Here is a 20,281-nt window from a genome sequence, read left to right on the forward strand (position 1 = left end):
GCAAAAGCTAAGTCCCTGCTAGCTTATTTGTTTACCACTGTTTTTCTTGTCCAGCTTGCTATCATGATTTGGCCTGGCTAGCTGGAAGCTCTGGGATGCAGAGTGGCACCTCCACGCCGTGAGTCGGTGCGGGGGTCTCTTTTGCACACTCTGCGTGGTTTTTTGTTAGTTTTTTATGCTGACCGCACAGATACCTTTTGTATCCTCAGTCTGTTTAGTTAAAGTCTGGCCTCCTTTGCTGAAACCTATTTAATTCCTGTGTTTGTGACTTCCATCTTAACTCACAGTCAATATATGTGGGGGCTGCTTATTTCTTTGGGGAATTTCTGAGGCAAGTTAGGCTTTATTTTCTATCTTTAGGGGTAGTTAGCTCTTAGGCTGTGAAGAGGCATCTAGGCAGAGTCAGGAACGCTCCACGGCTATTTCTAGTTGTTGTGATAGGATTAGGGGTTGCGGTCAGCAGAGCTCCCACTTCCCAGAGCTCGTCCTGTATTGCTAGTTTCCTCATCAGGTCATTCCTAGTGCTCCTAACCATCAGGTCACCATAACAGTCGTGACCAGCACATCACCCATTATGGTCGTAGACTGGTGTCACTAGTTGGGGATGATCCTCGCTCAGCCTTTGTCTCGGTGCCTGTCAGTATATTTCATGATATTGGTTTACTTTTAATAATAACCAATAAAATGGCTGATACGTGGTTTGGTTGTTTTTACGATACACAAACGACGCTTTAGGAGAAAACTCCTGTGACGTGTCTGCTGTACGAACAGCTCGGCGGTACCGCACGGCTATGTGTGAGTGTGCACAGCGCCCAGAGAGGAGCCTCTGACCGCCCTCAGGAACCTCCGTGTGCACCGGGCTGGCTCCCGGTAGGCCTCTGCCTCACAGACCATCATCCTCCGCATGAGGCGCGCACACGGCAGATGGTCGGCCGACCTCAGCCACTGTTGTCCGTGCGATCCTCAGTGACAGCCTGTCTCCATGACGACGGCACACCGCGGTCACAAGACCCCACAACATAAGCAGACCCCAGGATGTGTCTGCAGTGACCGCTATACAGTCCCGGCAGCAGGAATCACGGGGAGCGGAGCCGCCGTCACCACCGTCATGTGACCAAAACTCGACGGGATTCCCCCAGAGTGACGCGAACGTGACGGAAAGGGGCGGGGCTGTGAGCGGTAATGATGGCGCACGTGGTGCGGCGGTGGGCGGGGCTTTGTGAATCACGTGAGACGAGGGGGAGAGAAGCTGAGTAACCGGTTCCTGGTTGCAGTGTGAACGAGGAAGTGGAGAGCGAGCGGCAGACATGGCCTCCCTGTTCAAGAAGAAGACGGTGGACGGTGAGTGGCGTCACCATCCCCCCACGGTGTGATCCTGCTGTGCGCCCCCTCAATTACTGTGTGGCCCTATGACAGTTCTGCCTGCTCACCGGCCCTCGTACCTGTGGCCACACTTGTCCCGCACTCCATAGGTGTCAGCCTTCCTGACATTGTCCTGTGCACACAGTCCGCCATGTATGGTGTCACACCGCGGGGGCTGGCCGGTCCCTGCCCGCCTGTGTCATCTCCAGCACCTCGCCCTCCTGTGACCGTGTGTCGTCCCATGGCCGGGCTGGTACCCTCCACCTGTGCCCCCTGTCAGTGACCTCCCTATCCTGCTAGGCAGATATCATTGTGTCTGACTGTCTGCCCGCTTGTGCTGCAGTGTCTGTGTGTGCTGCGGTCAGTGTCTGTGTGTGCTGCGGTCAGTGTCTGTGTGTGCTGCAGTGTCTGTGTGTGCTGCAGTGTCTGTGTGTGCTGCGGTCAGTGTCTGTGTGTGCTGCAGTGTCTGTGTGCCACAGCCCTCCCTTTGTATAATCTTTGTAGGAATTTTGGAGGGGACACAGAATTGCTGTATAAAATCTTTTCTTTTCCCCTACAATATTTGCTGTGTAAGCTGCTGCTGTTTTCCTCCCTGTAGCTCCTGTCACAGACACATCCGGGTAGTCAGAGAGCTCGTGTCTGGAGTGCGCAGGGTTTATATCCGGATTGTGCATATACTGGGGGGCATCTTCATCCTACATTCTGCTCTGTAGACGGACAGTGCTGTAGTGCAGTGGTTGTATCATTGTGATAACTTCCTAGAGATGGAGCAGAGCAAAGATTGCAACAGAGCTGACACTCCTGTTGTTACATGGGGCTGCAGGCGACGATCTTACATGGAAATTTAGGGTTAACTGCGGTGATGTTACATGGAACTGCAGAACTACCTGCGATGGTGTTACAGGTGACTTTAGAACTACCTTCAGTGGTGTGACATAGGACTGCTCAGCTACGTGTAGTGTCGTTACGTGGGACTGCAGACCTCGCTGTGTTATGTGATCTCATTGCATACATGTTGCAGCAGTGATAGCCTCAGTGAGCTCTTCAGCTCTGCTACATCTGCCTGTGTCCTGTTAGGAGCTGTCCACTTTGGCGTAGCTGATGAGCTTTGTTGCCTGCAGTGTTTCTCTGATTTGGTTGAGGCATGTTCCTATATATAGATTCTTCTTCTTTCCGGAAGTTCTTGTAACTATTATTTACCCACGTGATTCGGCGTATGATTCCGAGCTGACGTCACCAACTCATCAGGTGACGAAAGGGGGCAGAGACGAAAAAGTGACTCCGGAGCCGAGTCACAGGCGAGATATAACGAAAACGAATGAGCGACAAGAATGATCAGAGGGAAGAACAATATACAGATACGTAGATCTATTACTGCCCGGGATTGGAATCTGGTTACTCACATTTGTAACCTTAGCGACCTGCTGTATTAAATCTGGTTCTATATTTTATGACGTGCTTATGTATATGCACATCATAAAATATATATATTTAGTTTTTGAGTTTGGAATATTTTGATTTTTAATTTTTGTTTTATATTGGTGAAAAAAAAAATGCTCTTACCAGATCGATGTACAACCTGCAAGAATTGTAAAGAAATGTCTGCTCTGTAATTAGAAGATGAGGAAAGAAATGGTCAAAGGATCAGGAACAAAATCTAATTCATGGATGAAGCCGGAGCCATCAACATCGTGGCTGCTCCTGTATCACCACTATTCTGTATAGATGATGGTGAAAGTAATTAAGCCTTTTTTTCTGCAATCCCTTCTGCCTCTGGTCAGTTACCAGGACGAGCTCGCAGGCAGAGGATTTATTCTCCCTCCATAGGAATGGGGGCTGGAGAAATCTGCCGGACAGCCCATTCATGGGGATGAAAGAGCTGAGTCTGCTGAGTATGAACATAACTCTATCGTCCTGGGCGTGCGGCAGGAGATCCCTCTGGACGTGCGGCAGGAGATCCCTCTGGGCGTGCGGCAGGAGATCCCTCGGGATGTGTCTCCGCACAGGAGTCCTGTACTCCTGACATATTTACTGACCATCAGAAGGTGACAGATCGCCGCAGAAGCAATGTTTCCCGGAGGATGTTGTGTTTACTTTTTTCTCATTGTTTTTATACAATCCCTTCATTTAATTGTAAATATTTGTGTTTACCCTTTGTATGCTGGAAACAAATGACCTTCTGCATACTTGTGCTGCATATACAGTCTATATTCATATTCTTTTTTTATTACTGTAGATCAGACCCGGTTGAATCTCTATAACGGTCACTAGACTTTACCTAGATAGACTTTTTTTGTGTGTGTGTGAATTTATCAAAGGCCAAGAAAACCATGCATAGTTGACATATTTATAACTCAACTACTGTGTGCTTATTTCTGTATAATTGGTGTCATATTATATAGGAGTGGAGTGATCTCATGATGAGCTTTTTTTTTTTTTTCCGTTGTCAGCTATGTACATGTATGAATGATGTCAGCAGCCGTAGTAATAGACAATGCTGTAATCTGCAGATTACTTTGTGCCTCCTGCACTGTGGTGATCACCTCCTGACAGGTATATACTGTATCTCTATGTATAATGTACTATCTGACTGCTCCCTCTAGTGGAAAGTCTTCACATTGCAATGAAATATAAGTAGAGACTGAGCTCCTGTATTCCTAATTCACACTGCTGTTCTCCTTATGGAAAGTCTTACATGTGTGTATGTTCCTTTCCTCTAAAACACCTCCAGTTTTATTACTTTGCCTCTAGTGTTCTACCTTTCAGTGATCTATAAACCAGTAATGAATCCCGCCCCCCCATGGTGATACAATGGGAGAATAACTCTGTCTGACCTGTAGTGCCGGTGACATGGTGGCAGACTCACTTAGTGTAGAGTTGTGTGTCCCATGTTACGTTTCCAAAGACATGTGATGGATGGTGTCTCTGTGGTACCATACTATACAGAAGCTTGAAGCCCCCCGGGGCCAGGGACACATACTAGAAGTTATTACGGTACTTTTATAGTTAAATTTCATTTAAGAGAAAAAAAATAGTAAATAACAGATTGCACTTTGCATTGAAATACATATTATTTTAATAAAATACCGTAATATACTGACAAAACTGGTAAAAGATTAAGAGAACTTTCATGTACATAACTTAGTGTTCTATCCAATACTGTCCTCAGACAAGCAGCTAGGTGCAAGCCTGTGCCCATTAAAATCTGCTGTGCTGGCTCCATACTAAAAATTTCCTCTTTTCTTTTTCTTAAGTAAGCCCCTCCGTTAGAAAAAAAAAAATTCCCGTATACTAAGCATGGTCTCTTCTGGCGTCGCTAGATGCGTATCTGTATGTCCTGCCCTCCCACTTAGCTGCGTTCACCCAATTAGGATTGGTTGCCATTTTTTGCTTATAACTTGGGCACTGCCACCCAGTCCACCTTCACACATCATCTTGGCATCACTGAAGGCAGAACCATCACCATCCTCCTATTACAACATGGCCATGGGTATACGGAGGCGAGACGCCAGATCTATTCCAGATAATGGAGGATGAACTGCAAAGTGGAGCTTCATGGATACCCAGGAATGGGGATGCATGGGGTCCTGGCCGTGCACAGGAAGACCAGCTCAAGTTGCCCAATTTTTTGGAGACCTTACCATTGTCCCTTTATTACAGTGTGATGGATCCAACGTCCTTTCTTCACTCCGGTCGGTAGTGTGGGCAATGTACATCATTCAGTAAGGGTATTAGTCCTTTATAAACACTGAAAATTCCAAAATCTTGAAGATTCGATCCCCATGAATTGGCATTAAGTAAGGGAACAGGTTGTAATTTATGTTCTGGTAAGTGTGAAGACTTATCAAGAAGCAGAAAGTATATTGCATTTATATTAATAAACTTTTTTACGTTGGCAGGGACTCAAAACAAACATATCTTTTTTTCTTTTTTTTTTTATTCTCTGCTTTTCATTTTCACGCTTTGTACCTGTAGCATTAGAGCAAGCTGGGAGTAGTAGGTGTAACAGGCTGGAGACAACAGCTCTGGCAAATCCTCTGCAAATGTTACTCTGAGTGCAGTGGCGGTTTGTGAAGAAGCTTTTCTTTACAGCTGTAATTATTTCCCGCTTCCCTGGCCCTTTAATGCTCTAAACACCCTAATTAGAGGTAATGCGCCCCCTGAGCCATGCTTATCCTTTCCCTCATCCGATCGTCGGCGCTCTCAGAACCAGAAGGCAGCGGCTGCTTTTTAAGCTGTTGGAGCTGAGACTCCATGTCCCTAAATCTTCCCCCATTAAATATTCATACGTGCGCGTCGTCCTGTAGCTTCGGCAGATTATTACAACTCTCACCAGGCATCGACCATCTGACCCCGGCATGTCTAATGCAAACATTCATAAAGTCCTATTGTCTGCCACGGTCACGGCAGAAGAAATAGGGGGTCACCCGGAAAGTCACCAGACACTTCTATGGGCCCTTTTATTTATGTCCAATGTCTTTTCTGTGTCTTGCAGATATAATAAAGGAGCAGAATAAGGAGCTAAGAGGCACTCAGAGGGCTATAACCAGAGACCGGGCAGCCTTGGAAAAGCAGGAGAAACAGCTGGTAAGTGAGCGCCGCTCGTGTCAGGGCGCACGGCGTCCTCTATAACTGAATGTCTTATTGCCAAGGTTGATGATTAGAGAGCGGCTGTGTAGTATGTCTGCTAATAATAAGGCGGATAGGGCTGTGTCAGAGTGGGCAGAACAGCAATATATTGTTTTCTTATTATATGTGTTCATTAATCCACATGCAACATCGGACAACTCTGTATATGATTTTCATTGCTTTTCGTAAAAGCGGCTGTCCCACAGAGTTCATTTTAATCAATAGATCTTGGAATAATAATAATAATTTACACAATTGGATGTGTTAAATATAATGTTCCTGTGCTGAGATAATCTTATAAATGTGCCCCTGCTGTGTACTGTGTAATGGCCGTGTCTGTCCGTGCAGGAACATGGTCTGATCATACCACAGCTCCTGGGCAGAGGAGGAAGCAATAGAAAGTATACAGACAGGACAGCCGGGGATCACAATTGATTCTTTTTGTGAGGTAAAACGTTGCTTTGAAACAGGCAGAAATGTTTTGCCTCACAAAAAGAATCCTATGCGATCCCCGGCAGTCCTGTCTGTATGCTCTTTCTCCTCCTCTGGCCAGTAGATGTGGTATGATCAGGCCATGTTCCTGCCAGGGCTGTGGAGTCGGTAAGCCAAAGGTCTGACTCCTCATGCGACCGGGTCATGTGTGTCATGTTACATAGATTTTGTAAGCCGCCACCATAACACGGTAGACACTTCTGGACGGGGCCCTACTCTACTGTAGCCTATTAAATATTTGTTAAAATATGCAATACAATTTAGGTATATTATGATTTATTTTTTAAAATGACCAATATCACATACAAGGAACAAATACCACCGCACCATGACCAGACCACATATTACAACCACAGTGATCGAATAATATCACATACAAGGAACAAATACCGCTACACCTTGTCAAGACCACATATTACCACCACTTGGTGACCCAATAGCACATACAAGGGACAAATACCGCAACACCATTTCCAGACCACATATTACCACCACATAGTGACTGAATACTACAATACTGATCAGTAAATAAAAAAATAAAAAAAACACAATACTATCACCATAAGTGCCAGTATTCACAGGAGATCTGTACTTAGTATGCAGTGTCTGTGTAGAGGTTATACAGTGATCACTGGTGACATTGTACACAGGAGCTCTGAATATAGTATACAGTGTATAGTGTCCGTGTATACGTAACACTGACTCACCAGTGACGTCTCTAGGTGAAGTCCTTCATCTTTCATCCAGCACAGACCGCCATCATTTCTTCCAGCCACGGCTCGTCTCTGCAGGAAATAACACAGTTCTCTCGAGCTCTGCTTGCAGAACACATTACTTAATTTTCCCAACTTCTACATTACACCACATGAAGAAAAAAAGGCGATATAGTGTCACTCTACACAGTAACAGGACCGCCCCCATTTAAAACAGTATACTCAAAAAATAAAATAAATACATCACTGCAGTAATAATATCCCTTAATTAGCCCCTATGGCAATAATATTCCCCATCGTGGCCCCGTGTATCTCATTCCTGGCTCCTGCAATATGTTCTCGCATCCTGCTCTCATGAGTATCCATCCTGCCCCATATGATCTCCCCATCCTGCCCCATCTGTCTCCATCGTATCCATCCTGCCCCATGTCTTTCATTCTGCCCCGTGTCTCCAATCATGCCCCATATCTACATTCTGCCCATGCCTCCAGTCCTGCCCCCAGTGTGTCCAGCAATCTGCCCCAGTGTGTCCAGCATATTACCTCCAGTGTGTCCAGCTATCTGCCCCAGTATGTCAGCATATTGCCCCAGTGTGTCCAGCATATTACCTCCAGTGTGTCCAGCAATCTGCCCCAGTATGTCAGCATATTGCCCCAGTGTGTCCAGCATATTACCCCCAGTGTGTCCAGCATATTGCCCCCAGTGTCTCCAGCATTGCCCCCAGTGTGTCCAGCAATCTGCCCCAGTGTGTCCAGCATTGCCCCCAGACAGTGTGTCCAGCAATCTGCCCCAGTGTGTCCAGCATATTACCCCCAGTGTGTCCAGCAATCTGCCCCAGTATGTCAGCATATTGCCCCAGTGTGTCCAGCATATTACCCCCAGTGTGTCCAGCAATCTGCCCCAGCATGTCAGCATATTGCCCCAGTGTGTCCAGCATATTACCCCCAGTGTGTCCAGCATATTACCCCCAGTGTGTCCAGCATTGCCCCCAGTGTGTCCAGTATTGCCCCCAGTGTGTCCAGTATTGCCCCCAGTGTGTCCAGTATTGCCCCCAGTGTGTCCAGTATTGCCCCCAGTGTGTCCAGCATTGCCCCCAGCGTGTCCAGCAATCTGCCCCAGTGTCTCCAGCATTGCCCCCAGACAGTGTGTCCAGCAATCTGCCCCAGTGTGTCCAGCATATTACCCCCAGTATGTCAGCATATTGCCCCAGTGTGTCCAGCATATTACCCCAAGTGTGTCCAGCAATCTGCCCCAGTGTGTCCAGCATTGCCCCCAGACAGTGTGTCCAGCAATCTGCCCCAGTGTGTCCAGCATATTACCCCCAGTGTGTCCAGCAATCTGCCCCAGTATGTCAGCATATTGCCCCCAGTGTGTCCAGCATATTACCCCCAGTGTGTCCAGCAATCTGCCCCAGTATGTCAGCATATTGCCCCCAGTGTGTCCAGCAATCTGCCCCAGTGTGTCCAGCATTGCCCCCAGACAGTGTGTCCAGCAATCTGCCCCAGTGTGTCCAGCAATCTGCCCCAGTGTGTCCAGCAATCTGCCCCAGTGTGTCCAGCATATTTCCCCCAGTGTGTCCAGCAATCTGCCCCAGTGTGTCCAGCATATTACCCCCAGTGTGTCCAGCAATCTGCCCCAGTATGTCAGCATATTGCCCCCAGTGTGTCCAGCATTGCCCCCAGACAGTGTCTCCATCAATCTGCCCCAGTGTGTCCAGCATTGCCCCCAGTGTGTCCACCAGCAATCTGCCCCAGTGTGTCCAGTATTACCCCCAGTGTTTCCAGCATATTGCCCCCAGTGTGTCCAGCATATTGCCCCCAGTGTGTCCAGCATATTGCCCCCAGTGTGTCCAGCATATTGCCCCCAGTGTGTCCAGCATATTGCCCCCAGTGTGTCCAGCAATCTGCCCCAGTGTGTCCAGCATTGCCCCCAGACAGTGTGTCCAGCAATCTGCCCCAGTGTGTCCAGCATATTACCCCCAGTGTGTCCAGCAATCTGCCCCAGCATGTCAGCATATTGCCCCAGTGTGTCCAGCAATCTGCCCCAGCATGTCAGCATATTGCCCCAGTGTGTCCAGCATATTACCCCCAGTGTGTCCAGCAATCTGCCCCAGTGTGTCCAGCAATGCCCCCAGTGTGTCCAGTATTGCCCCCAGTGTGTCCAGTATTGCCCCCAGTGTGTCCAGTATTGCCCCCAGTGTGTCCAGCATTGCCCCCAGACAGTGTGTCCAGCAATCTGCCCCAGTGTGTCCAGCATATTACCCCCAGTGTGTCCAGCAATCTGCCCCAGTATGTCAGCATATTGCCCCCAGTGTGTCCAGCATATTGCCCCCAGTGTGTCCAGCATATTGCCCCCAGTGTGTCCAGCATATTGCCCCCAGTGTGTCCAGCAATCTGCCCCAGTGTGTCCAGCAATCTGCCCCAGTGTGTCCAGCATATTTCCCCCAGTGTGTCCAGCAATCTGCCCCAGTGTGTCCAGCATATTACCCCCAGTGTGTCCAGCAATCTGCCCCAGTATGTCAGCATATTGCCCCAGTGTGTCCAGCATTGCCCCCAGTGTGTCCAGCATATTGCCCCCAGTGTGTCCAGCATATTGCCCCCAGTGTGTCCAGCAATCTGCCTCAGTGTGTCCAGCATTGCCCCAGTGTGTCCAGCATTGCCCCCAGTGTGTCCAGCATTCTGGCCCGACCGGGACCCCCGGATTGCCGTAAGCAAAAAAAAAAAAAAATACCGAGTTCTCCTCACCTGACCTGTACGCTCCAGCGGCGAGCTCCCTCCAGCAGCGCGCACTCGCCGGTGACTGACAATGACGTCAGACGCTGGCGATGTGTGCGCTGCGCCTGCGGACGACTTCAGCTGCCAGCCTCCAATTGGCTGGCGGCTGTTGTTAACTATTGACGTGCGGGCGCGCGCCCGCACGTCAATAGGTGAAACTGCCGCAGCGCCGGTAGGGGCCCGGTGAGCTGATGAGACTGGGCCCGATGCGGGCCCCCTCTGCCCACCAGGCCCATACGCCAGTCAGGGCAGTAATGCCCTGACTGGCGGCGGGCAATCTGAGTGGTAGCCGAGGGCCCCCCCCCCCACACCGCTGGGCCCTGGGCTACTGCCCAGATTGACCCTATTATAATCCGCTCCTGCTCCTCAGTTTCGCTAACCACGACTCCGACTCCAGAGCTCTGGTCGCTACTGAGCATGTACATAAAGCACAGCACAGATTCATCTCGGCTAAAAGCCCAGATCTTTAGATCAGGAGCAGTACAGACATTTATAGGACATTTCATAACTTTACAAAATTATTAAGAAAACATCCTGCACTGAAATACTGTACCCAATATATTAGATATTTTAGCAGTCAGTCCTTTTGATGATGACTCCGACTCTACAGCCCTGGTTCCTGCACGGTCAGACATGGCCATTACACAGTACACAGCAGTGGCACATTTATAAGATTATCTCCGCACAGGAACATTTTATTTAAACACATCCACTTGTGGAAATTACTATTCAAAGATCTATTGATTAAAATGTACTCTGTACACCTTTAAGTACAGTGTTTAGCATTTTCTAGAGCAGTGTTCACAGTTCTGCTGGTTGTTTTTGAACAATGGTGTCGGCAGGCACAACCTTGAATGGGGTTGACTGCTTTGGACAACCGTTGTCCTATTGAGCGCATCGATATAATTAAAGGGTATTCCTATCACATCAGCTGATGGCGTATCATCGGAATATTCCATCGCTGTAGGATCATCGCAGATCTGACCGCTGGGTCACATCAAGCTGGAGAACAAAGAGGCGACAGAGCTGATTCACTACTACGTGCCCTTCACTGTTTTTTGCCTGCACAATGTCACTATGGCCCCCAGCTGTGCAGGGAACTACACCCATCCTCCTTTACGTGAAGTTATTTTTTATTTCCCAGGAAATGGAAATCAAGAAGATGGCCAAAACCGGTAACAAGGATGCCTGCCGAGTTCTGGCAAAGCAGCTGGTACAGCTCCGTAAGCAGAAAACCAGGACTTACGCCGTTAGTTCCAAAGTCACCTCCATGTCTACGCAGACCAAAGTGATGAGCTCACAGATGAAGATGGCAGGAGCAATGTCCACTACAGCAAAAGTAAGGAGGGTTATACCACAGCCTGGAAGGAAACGCTGCTGCTACATGTTGTTTCACCTCCACAGGGCACGCAGGGTTTGCAGAACACGGTTAGTAAATTTTTATTTTATTCTAGACAATGCAAGCCGTGAACAAGAAAATGGATCCACAGAAAACTCTGCAGACTATGCAAAATTTCCAAAAGGAAAATATGAAGATGGAAATGACGGAAGAAATGAGTAAGCGTCCAGGTTTCCATTCCAGCTCATTAATAAATAAGCAAGTCCCCAGTAGACGGCACCAAGTATTGTAGCATTTATCATAAATGGCAGCATCAAGGGCTGGAGGAGCAATCCCCGATCAATTCCATATAAGTCCAGAACGCTGGACTCTTCGGTTTCTGCTTAAGAGGTTCTATAAAACGCCTGGTGGAGGAAGAATAAAGGATATGTCAATCCTTTGGGTATGTTCCCACTGGGTGTTTTTTGCTGCATTTTTTTTTTTCTGCAGCAAAACCTGATTTCTTGGCAGGAAAGAAGCTGCGACAAAAACCCATGTTTTTGTTTGCGGTTTTGGTGCATTATTTTCATTCCTTATTGGGGCTAACTTGCGTCTCTTAAAGTTGAGCACCCCTAGAGAAAAAAAAACTACTTCCTGTATAACTGTCCTTTGAAAAGCCGGCAATTCAAGTGCCGCTACAGTAAAATCAAACTAACAGGTTAGAATAGAGTGGATAGAATAGGTATATACACATAGAATACAGTGATAGATAGATACATACCATATATACTCGAGTATAAGTAGACCCGAGTATAAGCCAACTCCCCTAATTTTGCCACAAAAAACTGGGAAAACTTAATGACTCGAGTATAAGCCTAGGGTGGAAAATGCAGCAGCTACCGGTAAATGTCAAAAATACAAATAGATACCAATAAAAGCAAAATTAATTGAGACATCAGTAGGTTAAGTGTTTTTGAATATCCATATTGAATCAGGAGCCCCATATAATGCTCCATAAAGTTCATGATGGGCCCCATAAGATGCTCCATACAAAATACGCCCCATATAATGCTGCACAAAAGTTAATAATGGCCCCATAAAATGCTCCATAGATTATGCCCCATAAAATGCTCCATAGATTATGCCCCATATGCTGCGATTTAAAATAAATAAATCAAAAAACTCACCTCTCGTCGCTCAGGCCCCCGGCACTTGCAATATTCACCTGTCCTACTTGTTCCACGCACAGTAAACACGTCATCGCGCCCTCTGACCTGAACAGGCAGCAGCGCCCGAAGGTGGAATGGGGTCAGGTGAATATCGCGCAATGCTCACTCGCCCTCCCCCGTTATACTCACCTGCTCCCGGCGCGGTCCCTGGCAGCGTCTCACTGTCAGATGGTTTCCGGGAGCCGACAGCCTCTTCCTGTGTTCAGCGGTCACGTACCGCTCATTAAAGTAATGAATATGCGTCCATATTCATTACTTTCATGAGCGGTACCACGTGACCTCTGAACACAAGAAGCGCTGCCCGGAGACCATTGGAGATGCAGGGACCGCACCAGGAGCAGGTGAGTATGTGACAGCCGCCGCTCCCCCTCCCCCGCCGACAATGAGTATAAGAAGCCGAGAGGGGCACTTTCAGTCTAAAAAAAAATGGACTGAAAATGTCGGCTTATACTAGTGTGTGCGTGTGTGTGTGTATATATATATATATATATATATATATATCAAAAAAGAAGGCAGCACTCCATTATTTCAAAAAAGATGTAGGATTTATTTAGACCCACATATCAGTGCGACGTTTCAGCTCTACTGAGCTTTTCTCAAGCGCCAGATAAGTGATCCCAAACATTATGTAAAATGTTTCCAATAAAAGCTTCAACTCAATCCACATAAAAGCAAGCCCCATTCAGGTCTGTCATCTGTTAACGGAAATATAGGGGCTTCCACGTTACTGTTAGTGCAAAAGAAATCCATCAAATTTTGCACTCCTACATTCAAATGCCCCTTAACGCTATAAAATGAAAACCTAAAATTTATGAATAATCGCTGCTGGTGGGCGTAGCATTTTCATGTTTGCGTGCTATAGCGCCACAGAGTGCAACTTTTTGTTGGTTCTGTATGGAGATGACTGCGCTTAGTGAGCACCTGCACACACCTGATTTCTGTTTCAAAGTGATGGTCAGTCTGTTGATATTTGTATACTTGGGTTCTCTGACTGAGCATTCCACCCCTCTGCCTCTGCCGGTTTTATCACAGCAGGATCCTACCTTCCCATATAAGTGCAGGCTTCAGCCTAGGAGCCGATACGAATTAGGATGGGTCCCAGCAAAGAGAATCGCCTTATCGTAGCTCAGGGGTATACACTTGAAATACACATGAATTGGCCAATTTATGCGCCAAGTATTCAAAAAATGTTCTATTTTCTAGAGAGTGCAATACAAATTCCATACATTTCATGTGTACATGCTTTAGCGCTACAGAGTGCTACTTTATTTGTGGGTTATATATGGAGATGGCTACTTTCAGTAAGCACCTCTACATACCTGTCTTCTGTTTGGAAGTGATGGTCAGTCTTTTGTTATTTCTAAAGTACAATATGTCACGAAAAAAGGTCTCTGAATGACTGGGTTTGACACTTTTTATCCCTTCCAGTTAACGACACTCTGGATGACATCTTTGATGCCTCTGAAGATGAGGAGGAAAGCCAGGATATTGTGAACCAGGTGTTGGATGAGATTGGAATTGAAATCTCAGGAAAGGTAATGTACTAAGCGCAATAACTGTGAGAGAAGTGACACACTGCTGAAAGTCCTTGCTCGGAGATTGACATGAGGTGTGGATCTTTAAAATCTGCAGCTTTTCAATCCTCTGTGCGGAATTCAGCACGAATTTCACTGTTTGCAATTTGAAGGAAACCTGCTGTAAATTTGAACCCAAATCTGTGTGTACATGTGGATTTTGTGTCGGATACTCTATGGGAAAAATCTGCACAGCATAAGCACAGTGTGGACTTACGCTCAGAACTTTTTAGAGTCTTCGGGGTGAAATCCGTACTTATGCTGAGACTGAAGAACTATAGCAGATGGGATTATTCTGTGAATAATTATTTCTATTCCCAATGTAATTGCATGCCACAGTAACTGTTCTATATACGCTGCGTCATGCCGTTCCTCTGTTACTCTTCCTGGAAATATATGAATAACAGCCATTCTTCTATGCCAACGTGGTGTGTCCCAGCATACTGACACTGTCCTACCAGCGTCTGCTCGGCTTGTTTTGGGCAAAGAATATATTCATATAACTCTGTATCCCTGGAACAGGAATATAGTAGGAGAGCAAATAAGCGTAATTAGGGTCTTATCTGACACTTGATTTATTATAAAACCGGATATACTAACCTGCTGTAGTTGAAAACACCCATTTTGTAGGTAGTCAGACGCTGCTGATCCTCAGGTCACCAGACCAATGGCAGAACAAGAAGGAAAAATTGGTGGAGTTTTCCGCGCTGCTGAAGAAGAGGAGAAAATCCAGTGCCAAGTGATGTATAAATGTGGTATTTATTTGGCTCGTTTCAAAGTACATCTCTCTTCTTCTTCAGGATGCAACCAAGCTTTTGGCGTCTTTATTAGAATTCCGTTCATTTAAACCTGTCTTCTCTGTCGGTGTGTCCACATGTGCTTGTTTCCTGAGGATGAAGCGACGTATACTTCGAAATGTGTCTAATAAAATCCACATTTATACCTCTTGGCACTGGATTTTAGCGTGGAAAACTCCACCAATCTTTCAGTCTTGTTCCGCGATTTGCCTATCGCCAATGATGCGGTGTACCGCGAGCTTACCTGGGCTTCCCTTTATTGTACATCTGGGAGGATCACAGTCCTTCTATTTGCTCATACACGCTGTGATTATGGAGATATTTTTCGGTATTGCTTGTAGGTAAGAATATGCAATGCCTGAACCCTGTATACATTAAATGTAATGATGCTCCAAGAAGCCGCTATGTAGAAGGAACATTCTGCTCCTAGTTGGTTCTCGGAAACATTTCTTACCCTCTAACCGCCTCATTATTATCTCTTTAGATGGCGAAAGCACCATCAGCGGCCAAGGGCCTACCCTCCGCGTCCTCCGCTAAATCCACCACCATCTCGGATGAAGAGATTGAGCGGCAGCTGAAGGCTCTGGGCGTAGATTAACGGGTCGATCATAGGAAGTTTCCCCGCTACGTGTGGACTTGTATCTTGTTACTAATGGATCAGGCTAAACGGATTTATTTTTGAGGACTGAAGAACAAGGGTGTCTTTCATTTGCTAACAGACTCTAAATGGCCTTGTATAATACTAGTACCTGTACATAGACATTAACCCTTACATTCTGTACAGATTCCCCTCTATCAGGAGAAGCTGACGTCCTGAAGCTGCCGTGTACGATTTTGTAAAGTCGCTTCTACTTTTATTATAATAGATCTGTTTCTTCCATCATAACTTAAGCTCAGCACTTCCAATCTTCCCGCCACGTGCATGGTACCAGATTCCTCCCCTGCATGCTTACAGTCCAGTGGTCACATCGGGGGGTCTTCTATTACGTATCCATTGTTCCTGTAATGTTACCTGCTATCTCCATTTCTGTACCATAATGAGGACTGACCGTACAGAAGGCTTCAGAGTTACACTACATACCAGTTACCTGGCACCTGATGGTCCAGAATGTCCCCATACTGACCCAGTGGTTACGTATTGGGATGGTCCTAAGCTAGAGGTTTATCATCCTGCAAATGATCGGATGCGAGGTCAATAGTCGCAGGTTTTTATATCTGTATATGCGGATAAAGGCTAATCACTGGCAGTTTTACATTGAACGGTCTCCCTTGTGAGCAGCAGGCGTCAGCCACACAATGCCTTGAAGGGTTGTCCAGTGAAATAGGTGGATACTTGGATGGGTGAAGACTTACTGACTGGTCGGGGATTCGATCACTGGGACCTGCATCAATTTTCCGTATGGGGAGTTTTTATCAACGATTGGACACTTTCGTCACCAGTACAATGCCCCACAGCCACTTCTTTCATTCTTTATGGGGCTGCCAGAAAAAGTCTAGCGAGTGCTCTGGTGCCCCGTAGGGAAAGGATGGAGCGCAGGTTGCCCATGCGCTCTGCCACTTCGTAGGAACAGGGATAAGAGTCCTGCTCCACCAGTCGGCACGGGTCCCAGTGGTTTGACCCTCACTGATCAACATGTTATAATTTGTGGCAATTTGTTGTCACCGGACCATGCGGCTCCGCACTACGGCGCTGTAGGTATTTGGTGCGCTGCTATATGGTATCTGTGAATAAGCTGTATTATGGAGGTTTTCTCCTCTAGGAGTAATGCTTGTTGAGGTGATTATCTCCGTAGTCCTTCAGGAGAAGTATATGGAGAGGTCACAGATACTGTAGAAGCCTATAGATGCCGTATTTCACCTCCGTACAATACGAGCTGTGATAATAAAACTATTTTTCCTTCCTATATATTTTGATGATTTGCCCTTTTACTTGCAACCCTCTCTTAGGTTTTGGAAAGTTGGAATCTATGCTTTTATTGCATTTTCATGTACCTTCCCCTCTGATTTTGGTGCCTTTGTAAATTAAAGCCTTTTCATAACCATCAATTTCTCTCTTCAATGTGATTGTGAGGAAGAACTGTGTACAGCCCTGGTATATACAGCGATGAAAACGTATATGTAAGCATTACAAGTGATTACATGAGTAAGCAGCTCCATGCAAAGTACAGTGGCTTGTGAAAGTAGTCACCCCCTTGGCTTTTTACCTATTTTGTTACATTACAACATTGTTTAAATAGTTTTGTAATTACAGTCATATGAAAAAGTTTGGGCACCCCTATTAATCTTAAGCTTAATGTTTTATAAAAATTGTTTTTTTTGCAACAGCTCTTTCAGTTTCATATATCTAATAACTGTTGGACACAGTAATGTTTCTGCCTTGAAATGAGGTTTATTGTACTAACAGAAAATGTGCAATCTGCATTCAAACAAAATTTGACAGGTGCATAAGTATATAAGCACCCTTATCATTTTCGTGTTTTAAATACTCCTACCTACTTTTTACTGACTTACTAAAGCACTTTTTTTGGTTTTGTAACCTCATTGAGTTTTGAACTTCATAGCCAGGTGTATGCAATCATGAGAAAAGGTACTTAAAGTGGCCACTTGCAAGTTGTTCTCCTGTTTGAATCTCCTCTGAAGAGTGGCATCATGGGCTCCTAAAAACAACTGTCAAATGATCTGAAAACAAATATTATTCAACATAGTTGTTCAGGGGATGGATACAAAAAGCTGTCTCAGAGATTTAACCTGTCAATTTCCACTGTGAGGAACATAGTAAGGAAATGGAAGAACACAGGTACAGTTGTTGTTAAGGCCAGAAGTGGCAGGCCAAGAAAAACATCAGAAAGGCAGAGAAGAAGAATGGTGAGATCAGTCAAGGACAATCCTCAGACCACCTCCAGAGAGCTGCAGCATCAATTTGGTGCAGATGGTGTCACTGTGCATCGGTCAACTATACAACGCACTTTGCACAAGTTTTCTTGCGGATTTGCTGCTGTTTTTACCCCTGCGGTTTTCTATAATGGAATGGGTACAAAAACGCTGCAGAGTCACAAAAAAAGAAGTGACATGCTACTTCTTTTAAGCCGCAGCGTTTCCGCAGCGGTGTTTCCGCAAAGTGTGCACAGCATTTTTTTTTCTCATTGATTTACATTGTACTGTAAATCAATTGCGGATCTGCAGCGTTTCTGCACTGCAAAAAACGCTGCGGATCTGCAGAGAATCCGCAACGTGTGCACATACCAAACAGCAGTGTCTGCACTTGTCTTTACAAACTCACAATACGTCCTTATTTTTTGTGGATTTATCATTCCTGTGAATCACTGACCTAATATTTAGTTGTTACCCACAGTTTCTTAGAACTGCCTCACATCTATGTTGCATGGAGACACCATTGTCTGGACCCTGTCACCTGCTATTCCAGCCCTGGATGCTTGGACTACAAGCCACAATTCTTGGGCATTTCTTGGCTTTGCCTCAGAAACGGCATTTTTAATGTCACCCCACAAGTGTTCTATCGGATTTAGGTCCGGGGATTGGGTCGGCCGCTCCATAACCTCAATTTTGTTAGACTGGAACCAAGATTTTGCTCGTTTACTGTTGTGTTTGGGGTCGTTGTCTTGTTGAAACCATTTCCAGGGAATGTCCTCTTCAGCGTAAGGCAACACGACCTCTTCATGTAAACTGGTCCCTGATCCCTGGTATGGGCTAAATCGGTCCGGCACCATAGTAAGAGAAACCTGCCCATATCATGGTGCTTCACCACCATGCGTCACTGTCTGCAGAGTGCACTGTGGCCTGAATGCAGAGTTTGGGGGTCATTTGACGAACTGCGGCTCTTAGACCCCGAAAAAATAAGTTTACTTTCATCAGTCCACAAAATGTTTCTCCACTTGTCTTTAGGCCAGCTGATGTGTTCTTTGGCAAATTTGTATATTCGTTTCAGTACATGTGTTTAGCAGCGGGATTTTGTGGCGACTTCTTGCTAAGAGATTAGCGTCACACAGGCGTCTTCTGTCACAGTCCTCACACGTAGCTTGTCTTTGATCATACTGGAGCTGATCATCCATTCTGGCTCTTCTTCCATCCTTAGGAATGGTCGTCTTCGTTTTCTTCCTCGTCTCTCTGGTTTGCCTTTCCACTGCAAAGCATTGGAGATCATATTATCTGGACAGCCGATCATTGTCTACACGTCTTTATAAGTTTTACCCTCTCCAATCACCTTTTTAATCAAAGTACACTGTTCTTCTGAACAATATCTCGAACAGCCCATATTTCTCAGGCTTTCAAGGAGAAATGCATGTACAACATGTCCTGGCTTCACCCTTAGGTAAGGGCCACCTGATTCCCACCTGTGTCTTCACTGAATGATTGACCTCACTAATTGATCTCCACACTGCTATTATTTGGAACACCGACTTTCAATTAATTAATCTAATACACGGACTCAAAAAAACCTGCAGATCATGAATGTGGAGTCTGGTGGTTTTCTTAGAATCTACTGCACCAACTGGTAAATTGTGTGACGTAATATAATTTATACCCAATACAGTGATTAATGTGGTGGACAGATATTATTTTGAACACTACTGTAGGTGTAGTAATATTAGCAAATACTTCCTATTAGAAATGTATAGTTCTTCTGATTTGCTCTGCCACTTACCCAATGTGCAGGGCATTACAATAGCTTAGGTATCCATGGTTACCACCAGAGTTGAGCGAATTTGATCAGGTCACTGCTTATTCGGCAAGCTATAGTGCTTACCGAATAAGCTGCATAGGGAACCTGGATACATGGAGCGTGCCGGCTGATCGGTGCCGCAGCAGCATGTGTCGCGGCTGTGTGACAGTCACAGCACATACATGGAGAGCCCAACACACAGGCTCCATGATCTGCCACAGGTCATCGCACCTTCCCACCAGATCAGCCGGTATCGGTCGTACTGTACACACTTAGGGACATGACACGTCCCGGAGTTCGGCTATGTGGTACAAGATTTGTAGCCGAAAACTCTGCTATAAATCCTGATGTGACGGCAGGAAAAACATTGTATAAAATATGAGCGGTTTTGACACGATTTTTATATGCGTTTTTGTTGCGGATTCTTCCCCACTCATTAGTATGGGTGAAATGTGCAGCAAAAACGCTGAAAAAATTGACCTGCTGCAAATCGGCTATGAAAAAAGAAGCAACGTGTGCATGAGACTTCAGGAATCTCACTCACTTTGCTGGTACTAGGAAATCCTTCAGGTTTTTTGACAAAATTGCTCAGAAAAAAATGTGATGTGTGCACGGACACTAATAGAGTAATTGTAAAATCTCAGCTCTGTTAGAGATAATGGGTTCATGTTCTGAAAAGAGAGACATCTAAGAATTACTGCCTCCTCGGGCT

At 46.0% G+C, this 20,281-nt stretch overlaps 1 protein-coding gene across 1 annotated transcript; it reads left to right on the forward strand.

Moving 5' to 3' along the window:
* The first annotated feature begins 1,045 nt into the window (after positions 1-1,045).
* Positions 1,046-16,934, forward strand: CHMP2B (charged multivesicular body protein 2B). Its single transcript, XM_077294083.1, has 6 exons — positions 1,046-1,341; positions 5,858-5,949; positions 11,115-11,309; positions 11,425-11,527; positions 13,946-14,052; positions 15,373-16,934. The coding sequence occupies exons 1-6, from the start codon at positions 1,308-1,310 to the stop codon at positions 15,484-15,486; spliced, it is 645 nt and encodes a 214-aa protein (XP_077150198.1). The 5' UTR covers positions 1,046-1,307; the 3' UTR covers positions 15,487-16,934.
* Positions 16,935-20,281: the final 3,347 nt, after the last annotated feature.

This window comes from Ranitomeya variabilis, chromosome 3 (assembly GCF_051348905.1).
Source record: "Ranitomeya variabilis isolate aRanVar5 chromosome 3, aRanVar5.hap1, whole genome shotgun sequence".
In the NCBI taxonomy this organism is placed as follows: domain Eukaryota; kingdom Metazoa; phylum Chordata; class Amphibia; order Anura; family Dendrobatidae; genus Ranitomeya; species Ranitomeya variabilis.